At 36.9% G+C, this 23287-nt stretch overlaps 1 protein-coding gene across 1 annotated transcript in view; it reads right to left on the reverse strand.

Moving 5' to 3' along the window:
• The window catches only part of ADGB (androglobin), a 119858-nt gene that overhangs the window by 9146 nt on the left and 87425 nt on the right, over positions 1 to 23287 (reverse strand). Inside the window, exons 28-32 of the mRNA XM_084889310.1 lie at positions 22501 to 22700; positions 19130 to 19241; positions 13735 to 13907; positions 7744 to 7920; positions 6557 to 6659 (exon numbers count right to left, since the gene is read on the reverse strand). Of these exons, the coding sequence (XP_084745436.1) occupies positions 6557 to 6659; positions 7744 to 7920; positions 13735 to 13907; positions 19130 to 19241; positions 22501 to 22700 (765 nt within the window). The remainder of the gene's footprint in view (positions 1 to 6556; positions 6660 to 7743; positions 7921 to 13734; positions 13908 to 19129; positions 19242 to 22500; positions 22701 to 23287) is intronic.

A 23287-nucleotide genomic window follows, 5' to 3' on the forward strand; every position in this document is an offset into this window, starting at 1 on the left:
GTGTGTGTGTGTACCATCCTCCATCTAAAAGTGATAGTATGCATAAGAATGTTTCTAAAGAAATTGGTCATCACTGGGTCATTTTATTGTATTTTATGGTTTCAGTTTGCAAAAGATTTGGAGACAACTTTCATGACAAGTAGTATGAGAATTAGTATTTAAAAGTTATGGCAAAGATAGGTTTGATCAATTGTGGGGGCTGAAGAAAAGACTTTAGAATAAAGACAGTGATCATGGCCAACCTCTGGAAGAGGCACTTTTCAGAGGCCCCCAGAAATAAAAGGGAAGTTGAAAACAATGTTTAGGCTCTTGGCCTTGATGATGACTTGGTGTAGAAGACTGCTTATGAGTGAATTCCATAATGATATTTACAAGGCCTCTCTCTCATTATGAAGCAAGTTGTTCTACGTTAACGACTATATGAAAATAGAAAGTAGCAAGAATAAGGTTGCTTTAGGGAGTCACAAACATTGATGGGAAGGTAAATGGCACACCATGTGAAGCTCTCACAGGGTCTATAATTGTGGAGAGCTACTACAGTATTTGGACAGGTTCAAACCTCAGACTGACTGTGGCAAAGCCACATACAAGTCCCAGCTTGAAGGGCTAAGCCCTCCCAGCACAATGATAGCCAAAAGGCCATGGTTGTAAGCTTGACCTTATAGTCCAACCCTGCAGTCCTAGCTAGCTAAGGGATGTATGGGCTGCGGAAGGTGCAGCAAGTGCTGCCTAAACAAGGCTTGATAGAGTTCAGAGAATGGCAACAACAGGAAAGAAGCAGATTTGAAACTTGCAAGAACATTGTAAACACCTTGCCCTTGTTTTGCTTTGCGTGATCTGACTATAAAATAAAGTTTCAGTTTACAGGCTGTGTCACTGTGTCCTCATCTAGGCACAGTGATCCATCTGGCCCCAAGTATATTCTCTCCTCTGTCTTCTTTAATCCTTCATCGCCCCTCCTCAGGCTCACCCCTGGCCATACTAGACACGGTTCATATAATATCTTATGAGCAATGCTTTTCCAGGGATGAGGGCCAATTTGTGGTGCACCGATAGCAGAGGTGGGAGTAACATAGCAAGTTCCAGTTAACAGCTGACAATCAGACCCATGATCTCCAGCAGGATTCCTTCTACAACCACAGTATCTGGGCACATTGGCAATGTTTCAGAGGGTTAGGATGTATTGCAACCGCACAACAACATAGTTTTTCTTGATGGTGTATAAATAAACTTACCACTTTATATTAAATTAAAATTATAACACCAAGTATTTAAGAATTTTTTAAAGCAATTTTTGTTTGAGGATAGGCTACTGCGGTCCCCCCTTCCTGCTCTTTTTACCTTTCTTCCCTGTTTGCTGTCCCCTCCTCCTCACCACATAGTACACGCTTTTACAGTTGTGCAAACTTGAAGGCAAATGTCTGAAGACTAGTGGCCAAAAGTGTGAAGAAATGAGCAGCAGAAGAACTGACACAGAAGCCTGGTCTGGGCTTTGGGATTAAAAGTAAAATCTATACTCTGAGGGCAAGAGGACACTGTTATCTAGGCTGCTCTGGTTACATTCCATTTTGTCAACTGGAAGAGCACCTCATTAGCATATAAATAAACCATTTGATATGGGAATTTAATTCTATTTTCATTTTATATATCTTTACATTAACTAAGTGTGGTGAAAAAGTTTATAGAATCAAAAGAATTAGGCTTTGAGTGCTGATTCTATCCAGACTCGACCAGCTTCCTCTCCTTGGGTGAGTCATCATTTATCAACTTCTTCGCTTCCAAGGCAGAGATACCATATATGCTTTATGTACTTCACAGAGGCTCAATTGAGATAAATTTGCCAAAGCACTCTATCAATTGAATATTAATGTGAAGTGACAGATAATGTCCTAGTGCCACTACCATGCGCACTACCTATTAAATGAGTGATTACTTTCAAAATACGGGTTCGGTATCCCTTTTTAGTGTGATAAAAGATCCTTCTTTACAGTGGAAGTCATTTAAAGACATGTTTTAGTCCTAAATTTTTTAATTTTAAAATTCTCAGACTGGTTCAGTAATTTTGAAAAGAGAACAACCATCGCTGGCATTTATGAGGATGCTTCCTTCTAGAACATTCTCCTCTCTTGCCTGGGTTCTTAACACATAGAGAACAAAAGAGGGAGATTTTACTCCAGATATAGGCCTAACTGGAGGATGTAGCCTCAGGGAGGCAAATGGGCCAAGATCACAGAACCCTGGAGGTGGCCAGCAGGCAGCCCCCTCACTCATAAGTAGTGCTTCCAATTCAGGAAGGAGCAGGGGAACTTGGGCCCTGTGGGCAGCCCAATTTATTGTTTCCAGAGGTATCAATCAGTTAAGACAGGAAGCCTCTTAACAATAGAAAGTCTGAGAGTTGCTTAGGGAAAATCCTCTCCCCCTGGAAGGCAGGAATGTGCAGACATCTCTCTGTAACACCATCCATAAAGGACTTAGGCTTATTTTAGTGAATAAATTCAAATCTATGCCACACAAAAATGAACAAAGTCAGTGTGACTTGTGTGCCCCTGAAAACTGCTTTCTTTCTTTTCTTTTTTTTTAAATTGCTTTCTTCTAACCTTTTAGAAACTAAATATTTAAAATTTGTTATGAAAGGAAAAGAAGAAAATCTATTCTGTAGAGAAAATAAAATGGATCTGTGATTGGTGACAATGTGTTTGTGATTAGTACAATGTTAATTTTAGTTATAACTTTAGAACTGCTATTTTTAAAAAATATTTGCCTACTTTTATCTTTAGGATAAGTGTTGTAGCAATCAGATTCTTAAACAGATTATCAACCCTGATAAGCCACATGAGGACCTGTGCATCTAAAATACAATTTTTTTTTTCCCCCCTGTGGCATAAAGTCACATTTTTTGAAGTTAGAATATGTTCTGGGATTTTTCTCTCAAAATATGTACTTATCTTACCCACGAGAGTGATACTCACTCCAGTTATCCTTCCGCAGCAGCTCAGGGTCCTCTTTCCCTCCGATCTTACCCATTACCATTTTGGTCAGATCCTTTAAGCTCTTGGTCATTTGCCACTTCTTCCAGAGCACACTCCCCTGTTGCATGGACTCCAAAATCTTTGTTTCTGGCTCTTTTGCAAAACTTATAGCTGTTTCTAGTAATAACATGGCATGTGCGTTACTGACAAAAAACTTGCATTCTATGAAGTCATGTGCAAAAAGTAACAGGGCTATGAGAGCACAGGTTTGGAGCAAAAGACTTGAAAGCTTTGCAGCTTCTAAACCAGAGCACTGGCAAAAATAACCATTGGCACTTCAGAAGATGACATGGATGACCTGAGCAGCCTCTGGGTCTGGAAGCTACCTCAGGATATAAAAAGGTAACATAAAAACAGAAGCTTTGTGGAGGTGAGACATTACAAATAGGAAGGGGGTTTCTGAACCACTGGGGCTGCTGTTCTCTTGGGTGCTGGAGAAAGTGCCACCCGTTCCATGTGAGAATTGTAAATGGATGGGACCCTTCTTTCTGGAGAGCAAGCCCTGTGTGCAGGCACTTGTCTAAAATTGCCGTACTAGTGAAACAGAACTGGAAAGGGATCTTTCTTGGGAAGTTGTGAAGTTTGAAAATTTGTTTCTTAAAACTATGATTCTACTCGCCTCGTTCCATATCTCTGTGCCCAGAAAAAAACGGAAGACCCACCGCAACTTCCACATTATGTAGACATTTTCCCTCTATGTTTCAATTGCCCATGTTTTAGTTGGTGTTATATTCTGCTTGAATGAAATAGGTTAGTGCACAAGAGTGTGGAGAAATGTTGAAATAAAAGGGAGACCATCAGGAGTCAATGCTGGTTGCATCAATATTGTCAAAAGGAAGTTTAACTTAGATAGATATAATAGATAAATTTCTTGTAAAACAAACTTACTAACCTTGACACAAGAAGAAATAGAAGAGATAAATATAGAGATATATAGGGTTCGTATACTGTACAAATTTACCTGGACTACGGCAGACCAGGTTTGCCCACCTCTATTTTTTCCCCCTTTAAAAGTCACCAGCGATCTGCAATGCAAATCTGACCCTGGTTATACACTTTTTAAACCCCTGACCTCCCAGCATGCTTAGCTTAAGCAATGATCACAAATCATGAGAAGAAATCTTCCTCGTAGGTCAGTGTTTAAATAGCTTGAATTTGAGTATCTTTAGGCCTATGCTCACACTCCTCAAATTGGCCACCCATATCTTTTTCTTTACCTCTCATCATATACTGTGTGAATTCAAATATATGAAGTTCAAGAACAAGGAAAATTAATTCCTAGTGATAGAGGTCAGAGTAGTAGTTACTTTGAAAAAGGAAATGGCGGGGAAGGGGAATGAGGGGGACTTTGTGGATATATTAAGTATTTTATATCTTGGTCTGAATTTTCATACATATGCGAAATTTGTTAAGCTGCAAGAGTAGGCCTTCCTTCCCCCAGCTTCCAGCACCAGCTTCCCTCTAACACCCGGGACTCTGGCTTCCCTTACAGCCCTGGCTTTGTCTAGAATAGGGGTGTCGAACTCAATCAGAGAAGGGGCCAAAATCTAAAATCCAGCCTAAATCGCGGGCCGAATGGTTTACTGAACAGTCATAAACTGACAATGTCATAAACTGACAGCGGAGTGCAGTGATGACAGCGCGGTGCGGGCCACATTGCAAGGCCTGGCGGGCTGGATTTGGCCCGCGGGCCTTGTGTTTGACACATGTGGTCTAGAAGGTCCTTTAGAAGGACTTCTGGTTTAATTAGCATATTTTGCTTTTATTATTATAGATTGCCCTTACCCTTGATAACTAATCAAGCTTCTCTTTTTCCCATCTTTGATACTTAATCAAGTTCCTCTTCCTTAACCCTTGAGACCTATCTGAGTTCCTCTGAGTATTTTCTTTCTACTCTCTGCCTATTGGCTATAAATCCCCACTTGTCCCTGTAATATTCAGAGTTGAATTCAACCTCTCTCCCAATTGAAATAGTCTTGAATAAAATCTTTCTTGCCATTTTTAACAAACATCCAGCACAACAATTTTTCTTTTACATATAATGTAATACATTTACATAATAATCATAATCTAGAGCTTAAAGAACAAGAGCTGTATTCTATTCATCTTCGTATTCCTAATATTATTTAACTTCATCAATTAGAGGAGTGAGTACGTTAGGAGTTAGAAATATTTTAAATCCCATTGTTGTTACTTTTTATATGTATGAGACTTAGGAAGAATAAGATGACTCTCTGAGCTTTGGTCTCTTTATCTGTAAAATGGATAATGTTTGTGTCATAGTTAAAGGTTTGTGCTATAGGTTAAAATGAGATAATAAACATGAAGCATTTTGAACAGGTTCTATCCCAGGGTAACAAAATTAGGGTGATATTTACTGTTTAGATTGTTTATGGAAAAGTTAACAAACATTATTTTTATAACAACTATTAAATTATCCTCCTGAAGATGTGAGAGTAGGAAAGCATGTTGTGGGATGTGAATGAGGCAACCACATATTGGTAAGAAGATACCAGATACATGTTGGAGGGCTCGGTCTGCATGCTGGGTTTGTTCCGGGCTATCTTGTGAATTTAGTAAATTACTGAGAAAATAATTATAGGTCTTTGTCCTTATTGGGAAGTTGAGAATAATATATATCAATGGGTTGATGTATTAAAATAATTAGCATTTCACAGTTCCATGTCCAAGGCAATCACTAACTTGATAGCTATGATTCTTAACTGCCATTATTCACATTTATGGTGTTTAGAAAAGGTACCAGATTTATACCAGGATGTCTACCTTTAAGTTTGCAAACTGCTACTTCTAGCCAGGTCGGACCCTTATTTCTGGTTTCATATCTCATTCAGTGGAGAAAAATCATATCTTCTTAATGAGAAACATAAACATATGCTTGGTGAAAAATAAATATCTATCTGTACTAATAAAAGGGTAATATGCTAATTAGACTGGATTAACAGGACATCTTCTAGGTGTCCAACTTCCTTTGGGCAAAGCTATGGTGACAGTGGCTGAGGCAGAGGCAGTTAGGGGCAATCATGCCCTCAGGAGAGCAAACAGTTAGGGATGAAATCAGGTTGGCATGGGGTGAGGGAAGCAAGCAGTTAGGGGCATGATCAGGCAGGCAGGCAGGCAGAGGCAGTTAGGGGTGATTAGGAAGGCAGGCAGAGTGGTTAGGGGCCATCAGGCAGGGAGGCAGATGAGCAGTTAGGAGCCAGAGGTCCCAGATTGCAAGAGGGATGTCCAACTGCTGGTTTAGGTCCAATCTTGCAGGGATCCCAAATTGGAGAGGGTACAGGCTGGCTAAAATCCTCCCCACACCCCCAGCTACCCGCTCCCTCCCGTGCATGAATTTTATGCACCAGGCTTCTAGTCTTTTATAGGATTGTATGTGACTTCTCACCATCCTTAAGAAAACAGATTCTGATATGGTTTCTTTTTATCAAGCATGACTTGCTGCCTGTCATTTCAGAGGGCAGGGCCCTGAGGCCTGGGGAAGGGGGGAGGCGGGGAGGCTCACCAACCTTCATCCGGTCTTTCTGTCAGAGGCACACCTGTAGGTGTGCTCTCGGCATCCGGTGTTTTCTTCATGTACCGGCTGAGGTAATGCAGACGAGCCTGATAAGCCTAAGGAACAAACATGATCAACAGCCGAAACCGGTTTGGCTCAGTGGATAGAGCGTCGGTCTGAGGAGTGAAAGGTCCCAGGTTTGATTCTGGTCAAGGGCATGTGCATTGGTTGCAGGCACATCCCCAGTAGGGAGTGTGCAGGAGGCAGCTGGTCAATGATTCTCTCTCATCGATGTTTCTAGCTCTCTATTCTTCTCCCTTCCTCTCTGTAAAAAATCAATAAAATATATTTTAAAAAAACAACAAAAAACATGATCAACAAATAGTACATACATCTTAAAAGTACTCAAGACCCAAACAGAAACAAAAAAACACACAGGGCAATGTGAATGAATGAGGCAGCTGGGACCAGGCCAACACTTGTTAATTATCAAATAAATTCAATTTCTAAACCATCCATGTTTTTGACAGCCATTTCTGAGAACTAATGAAGAAGTGGTCCTAAAATTAATACACGGAAATCCCAAATCTCCTGATTCTGAATCGCTTTTATCTGCCTCAGTCACTCTGAGTCGGGACATGAAACAGATAATACTGTTTCACGATGGCAATGATTCTTATATAAAATGTAGGGAGAGGGAGACATGAGGTATGACGGGGCAAAAGTAGGTCAGTTGTGAATATGCAAAACAGAGTTCATTCTTGTATTGTTATTTATTAATCATTATATTATTTTTTGTACTACAACTGTAAACCTACTTTTGCCCACCCCTGTATATACTATACCACAGGCAGCAGCACATGCTTTTTATCAGCCTAAGGCTGTCCCAAGTCCATGAAAGCAGTCTTAGGCTGTCTTAGTTGGGAGCATTAGCATAGACAGTATTAAGACTGACTATGAAAAAGAATGAAGTCACCCATAGTTTGGTTAACACACGGCACCATTATATGCTTTGCTTTTACAGTTCATCTGAGTATCAGGGTAGTGTGTCCAAATGTGGTCTGAACATCGAGTCAGCCAATGTCTGAGAAAGTTCCAGATGCCATTCCGAAATGAAAGAGTATGTGGCTTCACCAACGTGGCTCTTCCTTCATGCCTAGTAATGAAAAGGAAAAGAACAACTCTACAAACTCAAGTGACCTTGATGGCTCTTCCTGGCTCTGCCATCTCCCAGGCTTGCTTCATAGCTCGGATCTCATCTGCTCGTTCTGTATCTTTTTTCACGTCAAGATATTCTGCTTCATTATGTTCAGTGACCAATCTCAAAATCCAGTAGGGTTTATTTGGGTCTTCTTGCTGGGAGTGTGCTGTGGGTATCTGATAAAATAAAATAAAAACCTTTGGGTCAGATGCTTTCCTTCTTTCAAAAGGGTTCAAATTTAACCCTATGATCCATAATTTCCTTATTAAGTAGTTACCCAAGAGAAATGAATACATTTATTTACAAAAAGACTTGGACAAGAATATTCATTCTGGCATTTTTCGTAATAGTAAAAGAAAAAAAAAAGGAAAGGAAAGAAAAGAAAAGAAACACTATTAAATAAATGGTGATTGATGAATTTATATACACCACAGTATAGTAACTGAATCTTATAGATAGACGTTATACTGAGATAAAATTGAACACAAAAGAAAACTTCTTGCATGACTCATTTGTATGATGTTATAGGACAGGTAAATCTGTTGCCTGGGATGAGGTATGGGGATGACAGAATCCATTGCAAAGAGGTTTGAGGGATAGTGTAAGAATATGAAAATTGTCCTATATCTTGATTGAGATGTGGGTAAGATGGTGAATTCAATTTTCAAAACTCATTGAATTATATATTTAAGATTGTTGCATTTCATCTAAACACTAAACAAAAACTGTCAATTAGGCTTACAGTGTCTCTTCAAAAAAAATGAGGGCAGTAATAATTGATCATTTCCAAGTTTGATAGTTTACTGGATATATATTCATTTTGAAAGTTAACATTTTGATGTTTTATAAGGTCACTTTCATGAGCCTTAGGCTGGAAGCACACTGACATAGGACTTAAAAAGTGTACAGATAACTGAGGCTCCTTGGTGTCTGCTTGGTCCAGTGAGAGGCTTGAATCTGAGGTGGTTCATAGGCACTTTAGGTAAGACTGATGCAAGGTTAAGTACCCATAATTATCCATAATGCAGGGGGAGTGGGGATGGGAAAGCCACTGAATAAAATTTTCAGTTTGGTTTTAATGTTCCCAAAAAGACCTCCTTGCTCTCTACAATATTCTCCTAACATTCTGATGAGAACCTAAATCTCAAAATTAGATTTTTAAAAATGTCTTCCTTTTAAAACACAATACATGTACTGTTACTATCTTTTTTATTGTTGGATATATGAGTTTATCAGAAACTTTTCTGGGATCAAGTTTTGATCAGGGAAGAAAAACACTGTGAAGGAGTATGGGAAGGCCCCATGTCTTATACGAATTTATGGATTGACTTAAGTTTGTCTATTTTAAATTACAACACTTTATTTTTGTTAATTAAAGGGATATTTTCTCAATGAATTAAAAGGATTGCTTTTATAATAGTGAACAAAAATTTGGAAATACGTTTTAAAAAGTTAACACACAGCATTATCTTGAAGATTCAAGGGGAAAAGTAGTTGATTGGAATTCCACCAATGTTTTTGAACCAAACTATTGAAACAGGCAACATTTGAAGTGAAAACTGTATCTAATTCTTTCATATTTCAAATGTAATCATCCTTTGATAGATAAAAAATTATTTTTCTACATCTGTTTAGATGATATTACAGAAAAAAGACAGCATTTGAATTATAAAATAATCTAAATGCTAGTGAAAACATAAGCAATGTAAATTTAAGAAGAAATTAGCTTTTCTGTCTGAAACAAAATCAATGATCACATAAATTCCACATGCTTATGATGATTAAAGCAAAAATACAATGTATAATATGATAGTTTTCAGTTTGCTGTTTGGCAAGTATCTTAATACTTTTTAAAACAACAAACTACATAATACCAATATCAACTAAAACTGACTAGACAAATATTAAGGTTCTTAAAGCTTAGTTATTTATTAATCTCATAAAAACCTAATTTCCATATGAATTTTGGAACCCAGCATATAAATTGTCCAAGCACTGGCTTTTTCAGGTTTCCCCAGAATTCACGAGTATTTCAATGTTAACTTTTGCTGAATCCCATAATTCCTTATTAAGTTTGGTGGAGCTACTGAACAGGCTTTCATTTTTGAGACTGCACATATATATTCATCAGGATTTTGAAAAGAATTAAAGGTTTCATATATGCTAGTTTTTAGTTTTATCCAATCATTAATGTTTTGCAGAATTGGTTTTTCTGGCTTAATATTTTTGCAAGGTTTTCTTCTTTGTTTCTTTCTACAACTTCAACCTTTCAACTGCAGCTGATCCAGATTTTCATTTTGATTTTCATCTAGCAGTATTTCCCAAACCTTTGACATATGTGTACCCCTTCTATAATTTTTATAACGCTGAGTACCCCTCATACTCATGAAAACGTAGAATTAGGCGCAGCTAAGCACGGTGCAGTGCATATCCCCACCAAACTCCGGTGCAACGCGTACCTCCACCAAACTCTTCCCATACCCTTGAGGGTACGCGTACTACACTTTGGGAAACACTGATCTACAGATATGTTTTCAGCATTATAAGACTGAGTCTAAAATAGTTGTCAGAAGACCTTTTTCTGTACCTTTAGCTCTATTGATAACATTAGATAGGTTGGTTTCCAGACTTGTGTATGCCATGGTATTTCTCATATGATTCTTATGATTTATGGTTTACCATGCACACATTAGTGTGCATGGTAAACCATTGCCCAGGTTTACCATGCACACTAATGGGACATCTGGCCAAAGACATTTAAGCAATTCATTGCTAATGCTGAGGGGTTATACAGATCCAATCCTCCATCCCGAGGAAGATCATTTCCCAAATGCACACTCTGCAAAGTAGCAGATGAGACTCTGATGGCCTGCTACGTTTTATAACAACAGCCTCCCACATGGTAAGAGTTGATTGCAAGAAAATGATCATAGTGCCTGAACACAAAAGCTGTTAGCATTATCCCTCTGTTTACCATGGTACTAACAGCTACCGCAGGATGTGTGGGATTTCTTGCTGCTTTAGTCATCAGTATGTATCCCATTCTGTTCTTAAGAATATTTCTCCACATTTGACCATCATAAAGCACATGGCTCCAAGTCATTTTGACTCTTCCAACAATGACATTTTGTGAAGCCTCACCTGACCCCAACTTTATGTGAAGTTCTTCACATTTATGGGAGGGCATATGAAAGAATCACAACAGGAAAGCTTATATGGTCCCTGTGCTTATTCCACAAATGCAATTAATGAGCTAATGAATTGACTTCTGAGTCAGTTCAGCTTCTTTTTGCTCTGTCTGAAGAGCAACCTCACCCCTTGTTCCTACAGCATCGATTGCTCAAATTAGGATTCCTATTCCTTTTAAGGGATTCACGCAGCCCATTAAAGCCAAAATTTCTCTAACTGTTGCCTGAAGAGTGTCATCTTTAATTTGTCTCAAGTAAAAAAGTATGGGATAATTCTTTCCTTGGCAGCCATTCCTTTTCCCTAGGAAACTCTAGAAGGTGAAAAGTCAATTTTTCAATCCTGTTGATGTAAAGCTTTGGGTCAGATGTTCCTAAGGTTTGAACTGATACCCAAGTTTTGTCATCAATACTCGTGCTCACAATCTTTTCTGATGGAAGAGATAAATACTTTTTCTCCTGTGCATTTCTGTCTTTGCTCATAGCCTACTCAGCTTTCATTGCCACTTCCTGTTCTGACTGACTTCTCACTGAATTGTGTGGAGAAAAGCCCACCAACATAACCACCTGCTCAAGTTTGGACACCTTCAGTGGGATGAGAACGTTAGCAGTACTTCGTTTAAGGGAAACGAGATGAGCCTCAGATGTCTCACTGGGACCTGCCTGCTTGTGGTCAGTCTATCAAGAAGGTTCAGAGCCACGCTTCTTATCAGCCCATTTGCCCACATGGCCCATATCAGCAGAACGGCATTTCCCTTCTTCAGTTTAATTTAATGGGATAATTCTTTCCTTTGGCAGCCATTCCTTTTATTTCTCTTTAATTTCTCATTTGTTCTGGGAATGTCTATTTTCTTTGGGACGTTTTAGCCTCACATTTGAAGTATGAGTTACTATGATTTGGTAAAAAGTAGAATGACTCTCCAAAATTTGTGGTTCAACTACTTGTGTGATGAAAGAGGCTTTGTTTTCTGTATCTTCATCTTCATCTACAGCGTGGCTTCCCTTCCCTGGAAAACTGCTCTTCTAATTGAGCACTGTCTTTTTCAGTTATGATGGTTTAACAATTCTCTGTTTTAACCAGCCACTATTGGATACATTTCTTTCCTTAAGATTTCAACAACCTAGACGTTGGGCTAAACGTATAATCAGTTCATTCTGATTGTCAGGAACAGTCTTTGAAACAAAGTTCACAGTGCTTTTAAAATAGGTCAGGAATTCTCACTTTTTAGGTCCTGGCAAAGCAGAAGTGCTAATCTTCAAAGCCCCAATATGTAAACTGTAGTTGCTTGGAAAGTTACAGTGCTACTTTAAGTGCATGATGTGTTTTTGGTCCATTTACACTTTATTTTGCTTGTTTGAGATCCGCTCACTTCCACATCCAATAATGTGGAGGTGAGCACATGGAAAGCGGTTGCTTGCTTCTCTGCTTTCCCATAAGACTCTTGCATGGTGGGAGGCAGGCTGCAACCACTTCAGCAGCGGGGACTTGCCTCGTCCTGCGCTGACATGGACAGGGGATGGGCTGTGTCCGCTGGACTTCTGGCACAAACAGAAGAGCAGCAGCCTCAGGGCCACCCTCCTGCCCCACTGGAAATCAGATATGGCTTATTTACTTCTCCATGTTGCGGAGTGTAGACTCCAACAACTAAGAAATGAAATCTTGGAGATGCAAGTGGAGTCTGGGACAACAGAGTCGTCATCTCCTAATTTGTTCATTTGTCATTAGTGCCCATTTTACTGGTGGTACCATCAGCCTATTGAATTAATCCACCTGGAAACCTGGGAGATATCCTTCATTTTGTCTCACCCCTTATCTTCTAGTTTGGAGGAATAACTACATATCCTGTGTGTTTCCTAGATATTTCTTGATTTGTCCCAGTCTTCCTTTCTTTGACCTGTACCTAGTACATCTTGCACTCTTTTACCTGGAATACTGGGGCACTTTTCTGAATGGTTTCCCCATCTCTATTCTTTCCCCCTTTAAATGCATACCTTTAAAAGTCACCAGGGATCTGCAATGTAAATATGACTTTGGCAATACACATTTTAAACCTCTGAGCTCCCAGTCCTGCTTAGCTTAAGCAATGATCACAAATAATGGCAAGAGATCTTCCTCATAGGTATTTTGTTTAGAGGTCAGTGTTTAAATAACTTGAATTTGAATATGTTTAAGCCTGTGCTTGCACTCCTCAAATTTTCCACCCACATCTTCCTTATCCCCATCATTATAATTATCTAACTGGCCCGGAAGGAATATGGGTTAAGGATGGGAGGGCTGTAAAAGAGTTCCAGCGTCTAATGAGGCTTAAAGGCTTTTCTCCATCTGATACACTTACCCCTCCCGCTTCCTATCTTATACTTTAATAATTTAAAAAATCGTCAGATTTTGCCCTTGCTCATTGACTCAGTTCAGGACTCTGCTCTTCTTGGAAGAAGCTGGATAAGGGACCTATGCTATCTACCACTGCACATTCAGCTTCTAATTAAAATGGTATACCTTCTGCCTCCTCCATCAGACTGTAATTTTTTTTTTTTCCAGAGTGGGATGTGTATAATGTTAATATTAGAAACCCAAGACCTCCAAACAGTGTCTTACATATTTAAAGTTAAATTAATATTTTTTAATACTAAATCAGGGAAGGTTGCTTGCAGGAGGTGTTCAAGGTCTGTCCTTAAGATGGCTGGTGAAAACAGGGAGGTGGACCTTCTCACAGTTTTGTCTTCAGGAGAGACCCAATGGGCAAGGAGGGACCCGATGAACTAAGTGTGTTAAGTAACTCCAACAGGAAGAAGTGCCACACCCACCTGAGACTCAAAGCGAGGTGCTTGTTTTTCTTTGGCTGTCTTTTCTCTCTCAGAAGACTTATCTTTGCCTTTCCTTGTCACTTTGGATGCTCCTGAAGATTTCTGCCCCTCACCAATAAAATGGGAATCTTGGATTCCCATGGAAATTAATTCCTCATGTCTCTCTCCATGAGCTAGGGTGACATAAAAATGGAAACCAGTGAGTCATGATAGATAGAACAATAAAATCATGTCATGTAGAAACAAAGGAAGTGATCCAAGAAAAAGTGGTTACAAATTGATCTTTTGTCAAAACCTGTGACTCTTTTATAAAATTGAGAAATAATCCACATACTAAAAACTCACCGTTAAAGGTTATAAATCAGTGGGTTCTGAACATCCATAAGGCTATATACCATCACTATTATGTAATTAGTTTTTAATGTGTATGTTTTCAGATAACTTTCTTGCATAATTGTCTTGACTAGTATCTCCAGAAAAATAGTGAATTGATTCATATCTGCTTTAATATTTATTATTACATGTCTTTTGCTTAGTTTAAGCTTAGTGTTTCCTTTTTCTCCTAATTTTCTAATTTTTTAAGGTGAAAGTTTTAAGTTACTGATTTGAGGTCATTTTACTTTTTATTTATTTTTATTTAAATATATCTCTTTTTAAAATTGATTTCAGAGAGGAAGAGAGAAGTAGAAAGAGAGAAAGAAACATCAATGATGAGAGAAAAATCACTGTTCAGCTGCCTTCTTCACACCCCCTACAGGAGATTGAGCTGCAACCTGGGCATTGACCAGAATCGAACCTGGGACCCCTCAGTCCATAGGCTGATGCTCTATCCACTAAGCCAAACCAGCTAGGGACATTTTTATTTTTAAATATAAACATTTATAGCTTATATTGATAGCTTATATCAATAAGTTTCCCTCAGGATTGCATTTCATCAGTTGTGGTACACTTTTTATCATCTCTAAGTATTTTTAAATTTTTTCTTATAGTGTATTTTATCTTCTCATGTAGATACAACTTACTGTCCAATATTCTTCTATTTCCGCTTGAAGGACTTTCTTTAGTATTTCTCAGAAGGCAGAATTGTTGGTGACAATTTTTCTCAGTTTTGTTTTGTTTTATTTTTTGGAATGAGACTTTAAAAGAGATCCACTTCTATTCTGCTCTTTCTGGTGGCTACTAACTCACACCAGGAAGACAGGCTGTTAGTTTTCAAGGCGACTTATGAGCTGGAGACCAGGGGAGGAGACAGGGGCAAATTAAAATACCATAAAACTCACTGCTCTCAAAGAGATTGGTCTGTTTTTCTTGAGTAAAGTTTTTGTTAATTTATAGAGTTCTGAAAATGTTGATTCATTTTAATTGCATACAGCATGGTAACCTTTTCTCCCATGATTTACAAGTTCTCCAAAGGCCAGAATATCGTTATACACTGCATTTTAAATTCCTAGTTTCACCTAATATAATGCTGAACTTATAAGGAATCTGCCTGTGTTGGGAGTGTACATATCAGTAAGAGGTAGGACTAAATATCCTACTGATTCAAAAATTATGAAAAAATGTGACCACTCCCATACAATGTATTCATGTAATTAGAACAGCTGAACAGGAAATGACCACTGAAATAAACTAATCTACTGCTTGCAGAGAGGACTTGCTCAGAGAGGATCCATTGATAAAAATGAGCTTGAAAGGATCTTTAGCATTATGTTTTTAGATATTCCTTACATTATCTTACACATATCCAGCATATAATAGATAGAAGTCTTCAGTAAATTTTAACACTTATTTACAGGAATGTAATTTTTATTTTATTATTAAAATTCAATGCTTATATTTATAATAGAGGCCCGGTGCATAAAACTTGTGCACGGGTAGGGCTCCCTAGTCCTGGCCAATGACCAGGGCCTATAAGGTTCCCCACCTCCCCACCTCCCTGCCTCCCCACTTCCTCCTTCCCTCGCCACCTGCATGCAGCCACTGTGCAGTTCTCCCATTCCCCTGCCTCCCCCATCTCCTCCTTTCATCACTCCCTCAGCACCCACTGCCACAGCTGGTCATCTGCCATGCTCCATGCCACTTCCTGGTGGTCAGCGCACCTCATGGTGAGCAGTCAAACTCCTGGTCTCCCAGTCAAGATCCCTAGGGGACACTCTGCATATTAGCCTTTTATATAGATAGATATCCAGAAGCTAAAAACTGCTTAGGATTTGAACATTAATGTAATTTCCAAACTAGCATACTTGTTTAAGACAAAGTATACATTTACCAATCACAATCATTTTGGTAAACAGAAACAGGAATATACATATAAAAATTGTTTTGTTTCTTCATAGACCTGAACTGAGAATAATAACAAAGTTTATATGGGTTTTTGCAAAACCACTAATTACATATCACAACAGATATTACTAAGTATAATACTACCAGCTCAAGACTCTCCAATTCCAATTTGAGAGCTCTCTCGGTAAGCAATCTTTACCAAAATGTAGGTATAGAATTATAACTAAAGGTGGCACTGTTGCCTCATGTTAACCATAGGCTTGTTTTCTAAATTTCATATTTATGACACAAATATCCTAGGTTTTTGTATGTACATCACTCTATTTCAAGCCTTTTTATCATAGATAAGAAAAGTATAATTTTTTGAAAAACATTCAATTATGTATCATACTTTTCATAGAAAGTAACTCTTGAGTTTAAATAAGTTAATAGGCCAAGATTTCCACTGACTTTAGAATGTACCTAAAATTTTAAATTGGGTCACCAATATATTAACAAACAAAACTCCTGACCAATTTCTTACTGATATAAGTTATTCATAATTAAAAAGTAAGCTAAGTTATAGTCAGAATAAATTAGCAACTTAATTTTTCTAAAATATATCATAACCTTAAAATTAAAGTTTGTAGGTTCTGAGTTGTAAATATAATTCCTCATAGAAATTGACATATTAATAGGTTTTAAACAAATTAGCTACCTAAAAGTTCACATTTATCAACATATCAGAGACATTATTCTAAATTCAAAAGCTGCTTAACTTTAAAAAAGATTAACCCACATATTCTTTCAAATAGAAAATTTCCCTAGTTTCATTTTAAACACAATTCAATTCTGAATTTCAGCAACAATTTCAGCATTCAATGCAAGGTATAATTTAATTTTAGCAGCTGCTCATTTACTCATAACGCTGTCAAATATGATGTCAGAAAAGAAGACAATTAATTCTGAAGACTTATTTTTTACTTGGAAAATATACTACTAATAATACCCTTTTTTAGTGCTACTAGATTCTAGGAAATATATGTATATTATCTTGAAACTTTACAACCACCTTAAAAGATAGGAATTATCATTTTAATTTAACATGTGACAATAACCCAGGTTCAGGTAGCCAATCTAGGGCAGTTTAGTTGCTATGGTGCATTTTTAATTTTATTTAATATTGATTTCCTTTTAAAAATTTAATTCATATTATAATTTTGTACCATTATCTAATTTTATGTTTTTGCACCATTATAGTTTATGAATTAAACCACTGTGTCCATTTCAGTTATCAATATTTTTCTTTGACTTTCTTCTAGAATTTTTAGCATTTATTCATCAATACATCTAAATCTATTAAATGTGGCAGTTTGTTATAGTGGTTTGTTTACTGGAAATCCATCTTGCTGAATAACTTGGAGTTGAGAAGCTTAAAAGAGCCTAAGGAAAAATATAATAAAATAATTTACACAAACTTTTATGTTCACTAAAAAAATAGGCAGTTCCCCCAATGAAGGCATTTGTTGAGGACACAATGAAGATCTGAAACTGGTTCTACTGCAAATTATTATTTTCCTGTTCAAAAGCTTTCACTGAACAGTTAATTCCCATTCAAAATTCTTGCTATGGCAGTAACTAGTTGTTACTACACAGTCTGTGCCTCATTTTTCTCATCTGTAAATTATTACTTATAGCATCTATCTCATGGGTTTATTGTGAGGACTAATTATGTCACTATACCTGAACTCCTATGAAGAAGGATGCTGTAAACATCAGTGTAAACCTTTGTATATGGACATAAGTTTTCATTGTTGTTTTTTTTTTGTCAAGTTTTATTGAGATGTAATAGATATAGTATAATATTCTATTAGTTTAAGATGTACAATGTAATAAGTATATGCAGTGAAACAATTTCCACAATAAGTTTGGTTTACATCTATCACCTCACAGTTACAAATTTTTCTTGTGATGAGGACTTTTAAGATCTACTGTCATAGAAACTTTAAATTATATACTACAATGTTGTTAACTAGAATCATCATACTATATATTACAGCCCCAGGACTTATTTACCTTCTGACCACTTCCACCCATTTTCTCCACCCTTTTGCTCCCTCTCTGGCAACCACCAATCAGTTCTGTTTCCATGATGTCTATTTTTTACAGATTCCACATATAAAATTGACCATATAGCTTTTGTCTTACTCCGTCTGACTTATTTCACTTAGCACAATGCCCTTAAGGTACATTCTTATTGCTGCAAAGAGCAGGTTTTCCTTCTTTTTGTGACTGAATAATATTCCATTGTGTATATATGCCACAATTTCTTTGTGCATTCATCTATCTGTTTCCCTATCTTGGCTATTATAAATAATGCTGCAATGAACATGAGGGTGTGGTTATCTCTTTGAGATAGTGATTTCATTTTCTTCTAATTTATACCCAGAAGTGGAATTGCTGGATTATATGGTAGGTCTTTCTTTAATTTTTTGAGGAGATTTCATATTGTTTTCCATAGTGACTCTATCAATATACATTCGACATTTTCTCCACAACCTTGCCAATGCTTGTTATTTCTTGTCTCTTTTATGAGAGCCACTCTAACAGGTAGGAGGTGTATTTCATTGTGGTTTTGATTTGAATTTTCCTGGTAACTAGTGATGCCAAGCACTTTTACATGTACCTCGTGGCCATTTGTATGTCTTCTTTGGAAATATGTCTATTCAGTTTTTCTACCCATTTTCAATCAGATTTTTTCCCATTGAGTTTTATAAGTTCTTTATATATATGGATTACTAACTCTTTCTCAGGTATATAATTCACAAATATTTTCTCCCATTCCATGAGTTGCTTTTTAATTTTTTGTTGGTTTCCTTTGCTGTGGAAAACTTTTTAGTTTGATGTGGTCTCACTTATTTGCTTTTGGTATCAAATCCAAAAAATGATTGCCAACGCCAATGCTAAGGGGTTTACCCCTATGTTTTCTTTCAGGGGTTTTATGGTTTCTGGTCTAATGATCAAGTCTTTAATCCATTTTGAGTTGATAAAGTTTTAATAATTACATGATAAATTTACTATTAAATATTTATATGAAATACTAAATGCATAAATAATAATTAGGCTGACATACCTTTGCTGTCATTTTTCTCCAAGTCTTTTAGTGCTTGAACAAACATCTGTTGACTTTCAGTGAGAGACCAACTGTTATACAATACCACACACTGTATAATATACTTGTAACTCTGAAATAAAATGCAATGTTTAAGCAAAATCAATAGGAATAAACATATGTGCCTAAGAATCTATTATTTTAGGCACATAATAAGTGCCTATTTTTTCTATATCATACAATCATAATTTAATTAAATACTATCAGATGTTCCCCCAAATTTTGTAACATCAGAGTCTATAAAAGTTACCTGCCATGATATATTCTAGTATTTATAATTTTTATCTATGTTATAAATAAATTGTATTTATTTTACTTTTGTTTTATTTATCAGTTTTTAATTAGGATTACATTAATCTCAGAGGAAAGATTAGAATGTTTATATTGTTTTCAGTTTTCTAGAACAATTTAAATTTTTTTAAAAAATATTTTATAGATTTTTCACAGAGAGAGATAGAGAGTTAGAAACATCGATGAGAGAGAATTATCAATCAGCTGCCTCTTGCACACCCCCACTGGGGATGTGCCCGCAACCAAGGTACATGCCCTTGACCGGAATCGAACCCAGGACCTTTCAGTCTGCAGGCGGACACTCTATCCACTGAGCCAAACCTGTCCCAGATCAGCTTTCTAGAACAATTTAAAAGTCTGTTAGCGCTAACCTGTAAAGCCAACTGGGCCTAGGCTTTTGGAAAGATAAGACTTTGATTATCAATTCAGTTTTATTAATTATTTTTCTTCTTCTTCTTCTTCTTCTTCTTCTTCTTCTTATTATTATTATTATTATTGATATTATATTTTCTAGTGAAGCAGCTTCAACATTCCTCCATTTCCCCCTGAAATTTATCATGTTTTTTTTTGTTTTAAATTTGTTAAAGTTGTATATAATACTTTTTTTTTTTTTTTTAATCCTGTTGTTTGGAGATGTACCTCCAGCCTATTTTTTTTGTTGTTGTTGTTGTTGTTCTATATTTCATTTATTTATATTTTCTTTCTTAATTGGTCTTATAAGCAGCATGTCTACTGTATTATTCTTTAAAAAAAGGATGGTTTGTTAATATTTTAAAATTTTGTTCTCAATGTTATTAAAGTTTTTTTTTTCTTTGAATTAATCTTTGGCTCTTTTTCTAGCTTTTTGTTCCTATAGCTTAGCTCATTTTTTAATCTTTCATGCTTTCTAGTGAATTAGTTTAAAAGTCAATATTTCACCAAATGCTACTTTAATATATTTTATTGATTTTTTACAGAGAGGAAGGGAGAAAGATAGAGAGCTAAAAACGTCGATGAGAGAGAAACATCGACCAGTTGCCTCTTGCACACCCCCTACTGGGGATGTGCCTGCAACCAATGTACATGTCCTTGACCGGAATCAAACCTGGGACTTTTCAGTCCGCAGACCGACGCTCTACCACTGAGCCAAACCGGTTTCGGCCAAATGCTACTTTAGATGTGACTTATAAATTTTGATATGAAACTTTTTATTGTTTTTGAATTCTTTGTATTATATTTCATAATTTCTTTTTTGCTTTTTTCACTAAAAATTATTTAATATATTTTATGTTGGTTCCATATCTATGTAATTTTAGGCTGTTTATTAATGTCTATATTATTGTATTTTTTTTCTGATCTACATAATACAGACTGATTTTTATTCTATTGAGGCTTTCTGTGCTATGAAAAAAAAGTATTTTTCTTGCCAAAACCAGTTTGGCTTAGTGGATAGAGCATCAGCCTGCGGACCGAAAGGTTCCAGGTTCGATTCCAGTCAAGGGCATATACCTGGGCTGTGGGCACATCCCCAGTAGGGGGTGTGCAAGAGGCAGCTGATTGATGTTTCTCTTTCGTCGATGTTTCTAACTCTCTATCCCTCTCTCTTCCTCTCTGTAAAAAAATCAATAAAATATATATTTTTAAAGTATTTTTCTTGTTTATGAGGTGAGATGTTCATATAGATGTCTAAAGGATTAAGCTTACACAAATATATATTTTTAAATTCCTAGTGATTATTAAGTGTTTTGCTTTTCAGCTTGACCTATCAGTTGCTGAGAGATTTGTGTTAAAATCTTAACTATTCATTGTTAACATTAATTTTTCTCTGTAAAATACTTTTTGCTTTTTATCCTATATAATAGAAGCCTAAAATGCTAACTGTCCAGTTGTCCAGTCTGCCTTTCAACCAATCAAAAAGTGATAATGCTAATGATATGCTAAGGCTGCTCAATACTCACTATGGTGTGCACTGACCTCCAGGGGCAGACACTCTGACTGGTAGGTTAGCTTGCTGCTGGGGTCTGGCCAATCAGTACTGAACAAGAGGGGCCAGACACACCCTGTAGCCTTCCTACAGTCCACTCTGGCTGGCCAACCTCCACGTCCCTCCCTGGCCCCAATTGTGCACTGGTGGGGTCCCTTGTCCTGGCCTGTGCCCTCTTGCAATCTGGGACCCTTTAGGGCAGGGATCTTCAAACTTTTTAAAGTGGGGGCCAGATCACGGTCCCTCAGAGAGCTGGAGGGCCGGACTATATGAACTACTAATTCCTACTATAACACCTTGGCTGCGCTCACTGCCCAAAAAACCTGGCGGGCAGGATCAGACTCCCCTGGGGGCTGCATGTGGCCCGCGGGCCGTAGTTTGAAGACCCCTGCTTTAGGGGATGTCAGAGAGCTGGTTTTGGCCTGATCCCGGCTGAGGGACCACACAGGCCCAAATTTGTGCACCAAGTCTCTAGTTTATTGTAATATCTCATTAATTATGTATATTGAGATATTAAAATATCATCACAGCTCTTTTTTGTTTCAGCTTTAAACTTTCTGTGGATCATGATTTTATCTAACTTTAAACATTTATCTTTTCAACTTATTAATAATCCATTTGTATTTATTGTATTACTGTCATATTAGAATTCATTTTTGGCATTTTATTTTCTTAATTTCTTGGTTTAGTTTTCAAAGGATAGGTCATGTTTTGTTTTGTTTTCCCCCATTGCTTTAAATTATATGCATTGTTTTACATTTCCTTAACAAGATATACAAATCAGTTTTTATTGATATGTGACTCTTTTAAAAGTTATGAGGCCTTTTATAACTTAACATAATCACACATGTAATGTAAGATAATTATAATTACCTATAGTGTCAGTGTACAGATTGAATTTGCCACATATTTAAAAATTTTAGCATAGAGAAACCCTCCAATTCTGATTATGCACCAATGACAAAGCAGATTTGAATGCATAGACAGAGCATTATTTATTGAAAATTTTTAGGAAGAGAGTTTATGTGAGATTTTTAGGAGCAGTGCAATTGAATAATTAATTTAAATGTAAATATACCTGCTGTGACATGCCAGGATTGTCGTCTTGTGTGGGCGCATTGACAGTATCATCTTCCAAAATAAGCTGACTGGTGTCTGCTGTTGCACTTCCAGGCCTACCTTTATTGATTCTCTGGCTTCCCGGGGCCATTTTCTTCTTAGCAAACATTTCTTGATCTTTCTTGGATGGAGTATGAGGTAAAAGAATTTGCTTGCTAGCTGGATAGAAAAAAAATATTAAGCTTAAGTTAAAATATGTGAAATGCACAGATATTACTGACTGTATTATTTAGCTATTTCCCTTTATAAGACATTCAAAAGGAAAGTCAATTTGTTTCACTTTAATGAGACAAAAACCAACAGGCTTCTTGGAAATTTTATTATAACAGTATGTGACCAGCATAGAGCAATGCATCTTCTGAGCAACCTCTGACTGCTGAAAGAATACACAACTGTTCAACGATTCCTCATTCATTCGGTGTCTCTCCAGTGACACCAATACCACACAATATGGCAGCTTCAGTGTTTTATAGTAAGTGTGTATATGTTATCACACTTTTTTAAAACTTTCATTTTAATTTCTACATTCATTATTTTGTAATTAACAATGAGTACCACTGGGAGGGATAAAAATCAACATGTTTGGAATGTCATTTATTAATTCATTAAATGTGTATCGAGGGAGCATAGTGAAGAACATACAAGTATTCCAAATTCAGCCAGGACAGAATAATGGGCATTGGATTATCCTCATACCATACAAATGATAAAATTGGACAAAATACATAAAGCAACTGCTTGCAGTC

This window comes from Pipistrellus hanaki (assembly GCF_964339955.1).
Source record: "Pipistrellus hanaki genome assembly, chromosome: 7".
In the NCBI taxonomy this organism is placed as follows: Eukaryota; Metazoa; Chordata; class Mammalia; order Chiroptera; family Vespertilionidae; genus Pipistrellus; species Pipistrellus hanaki.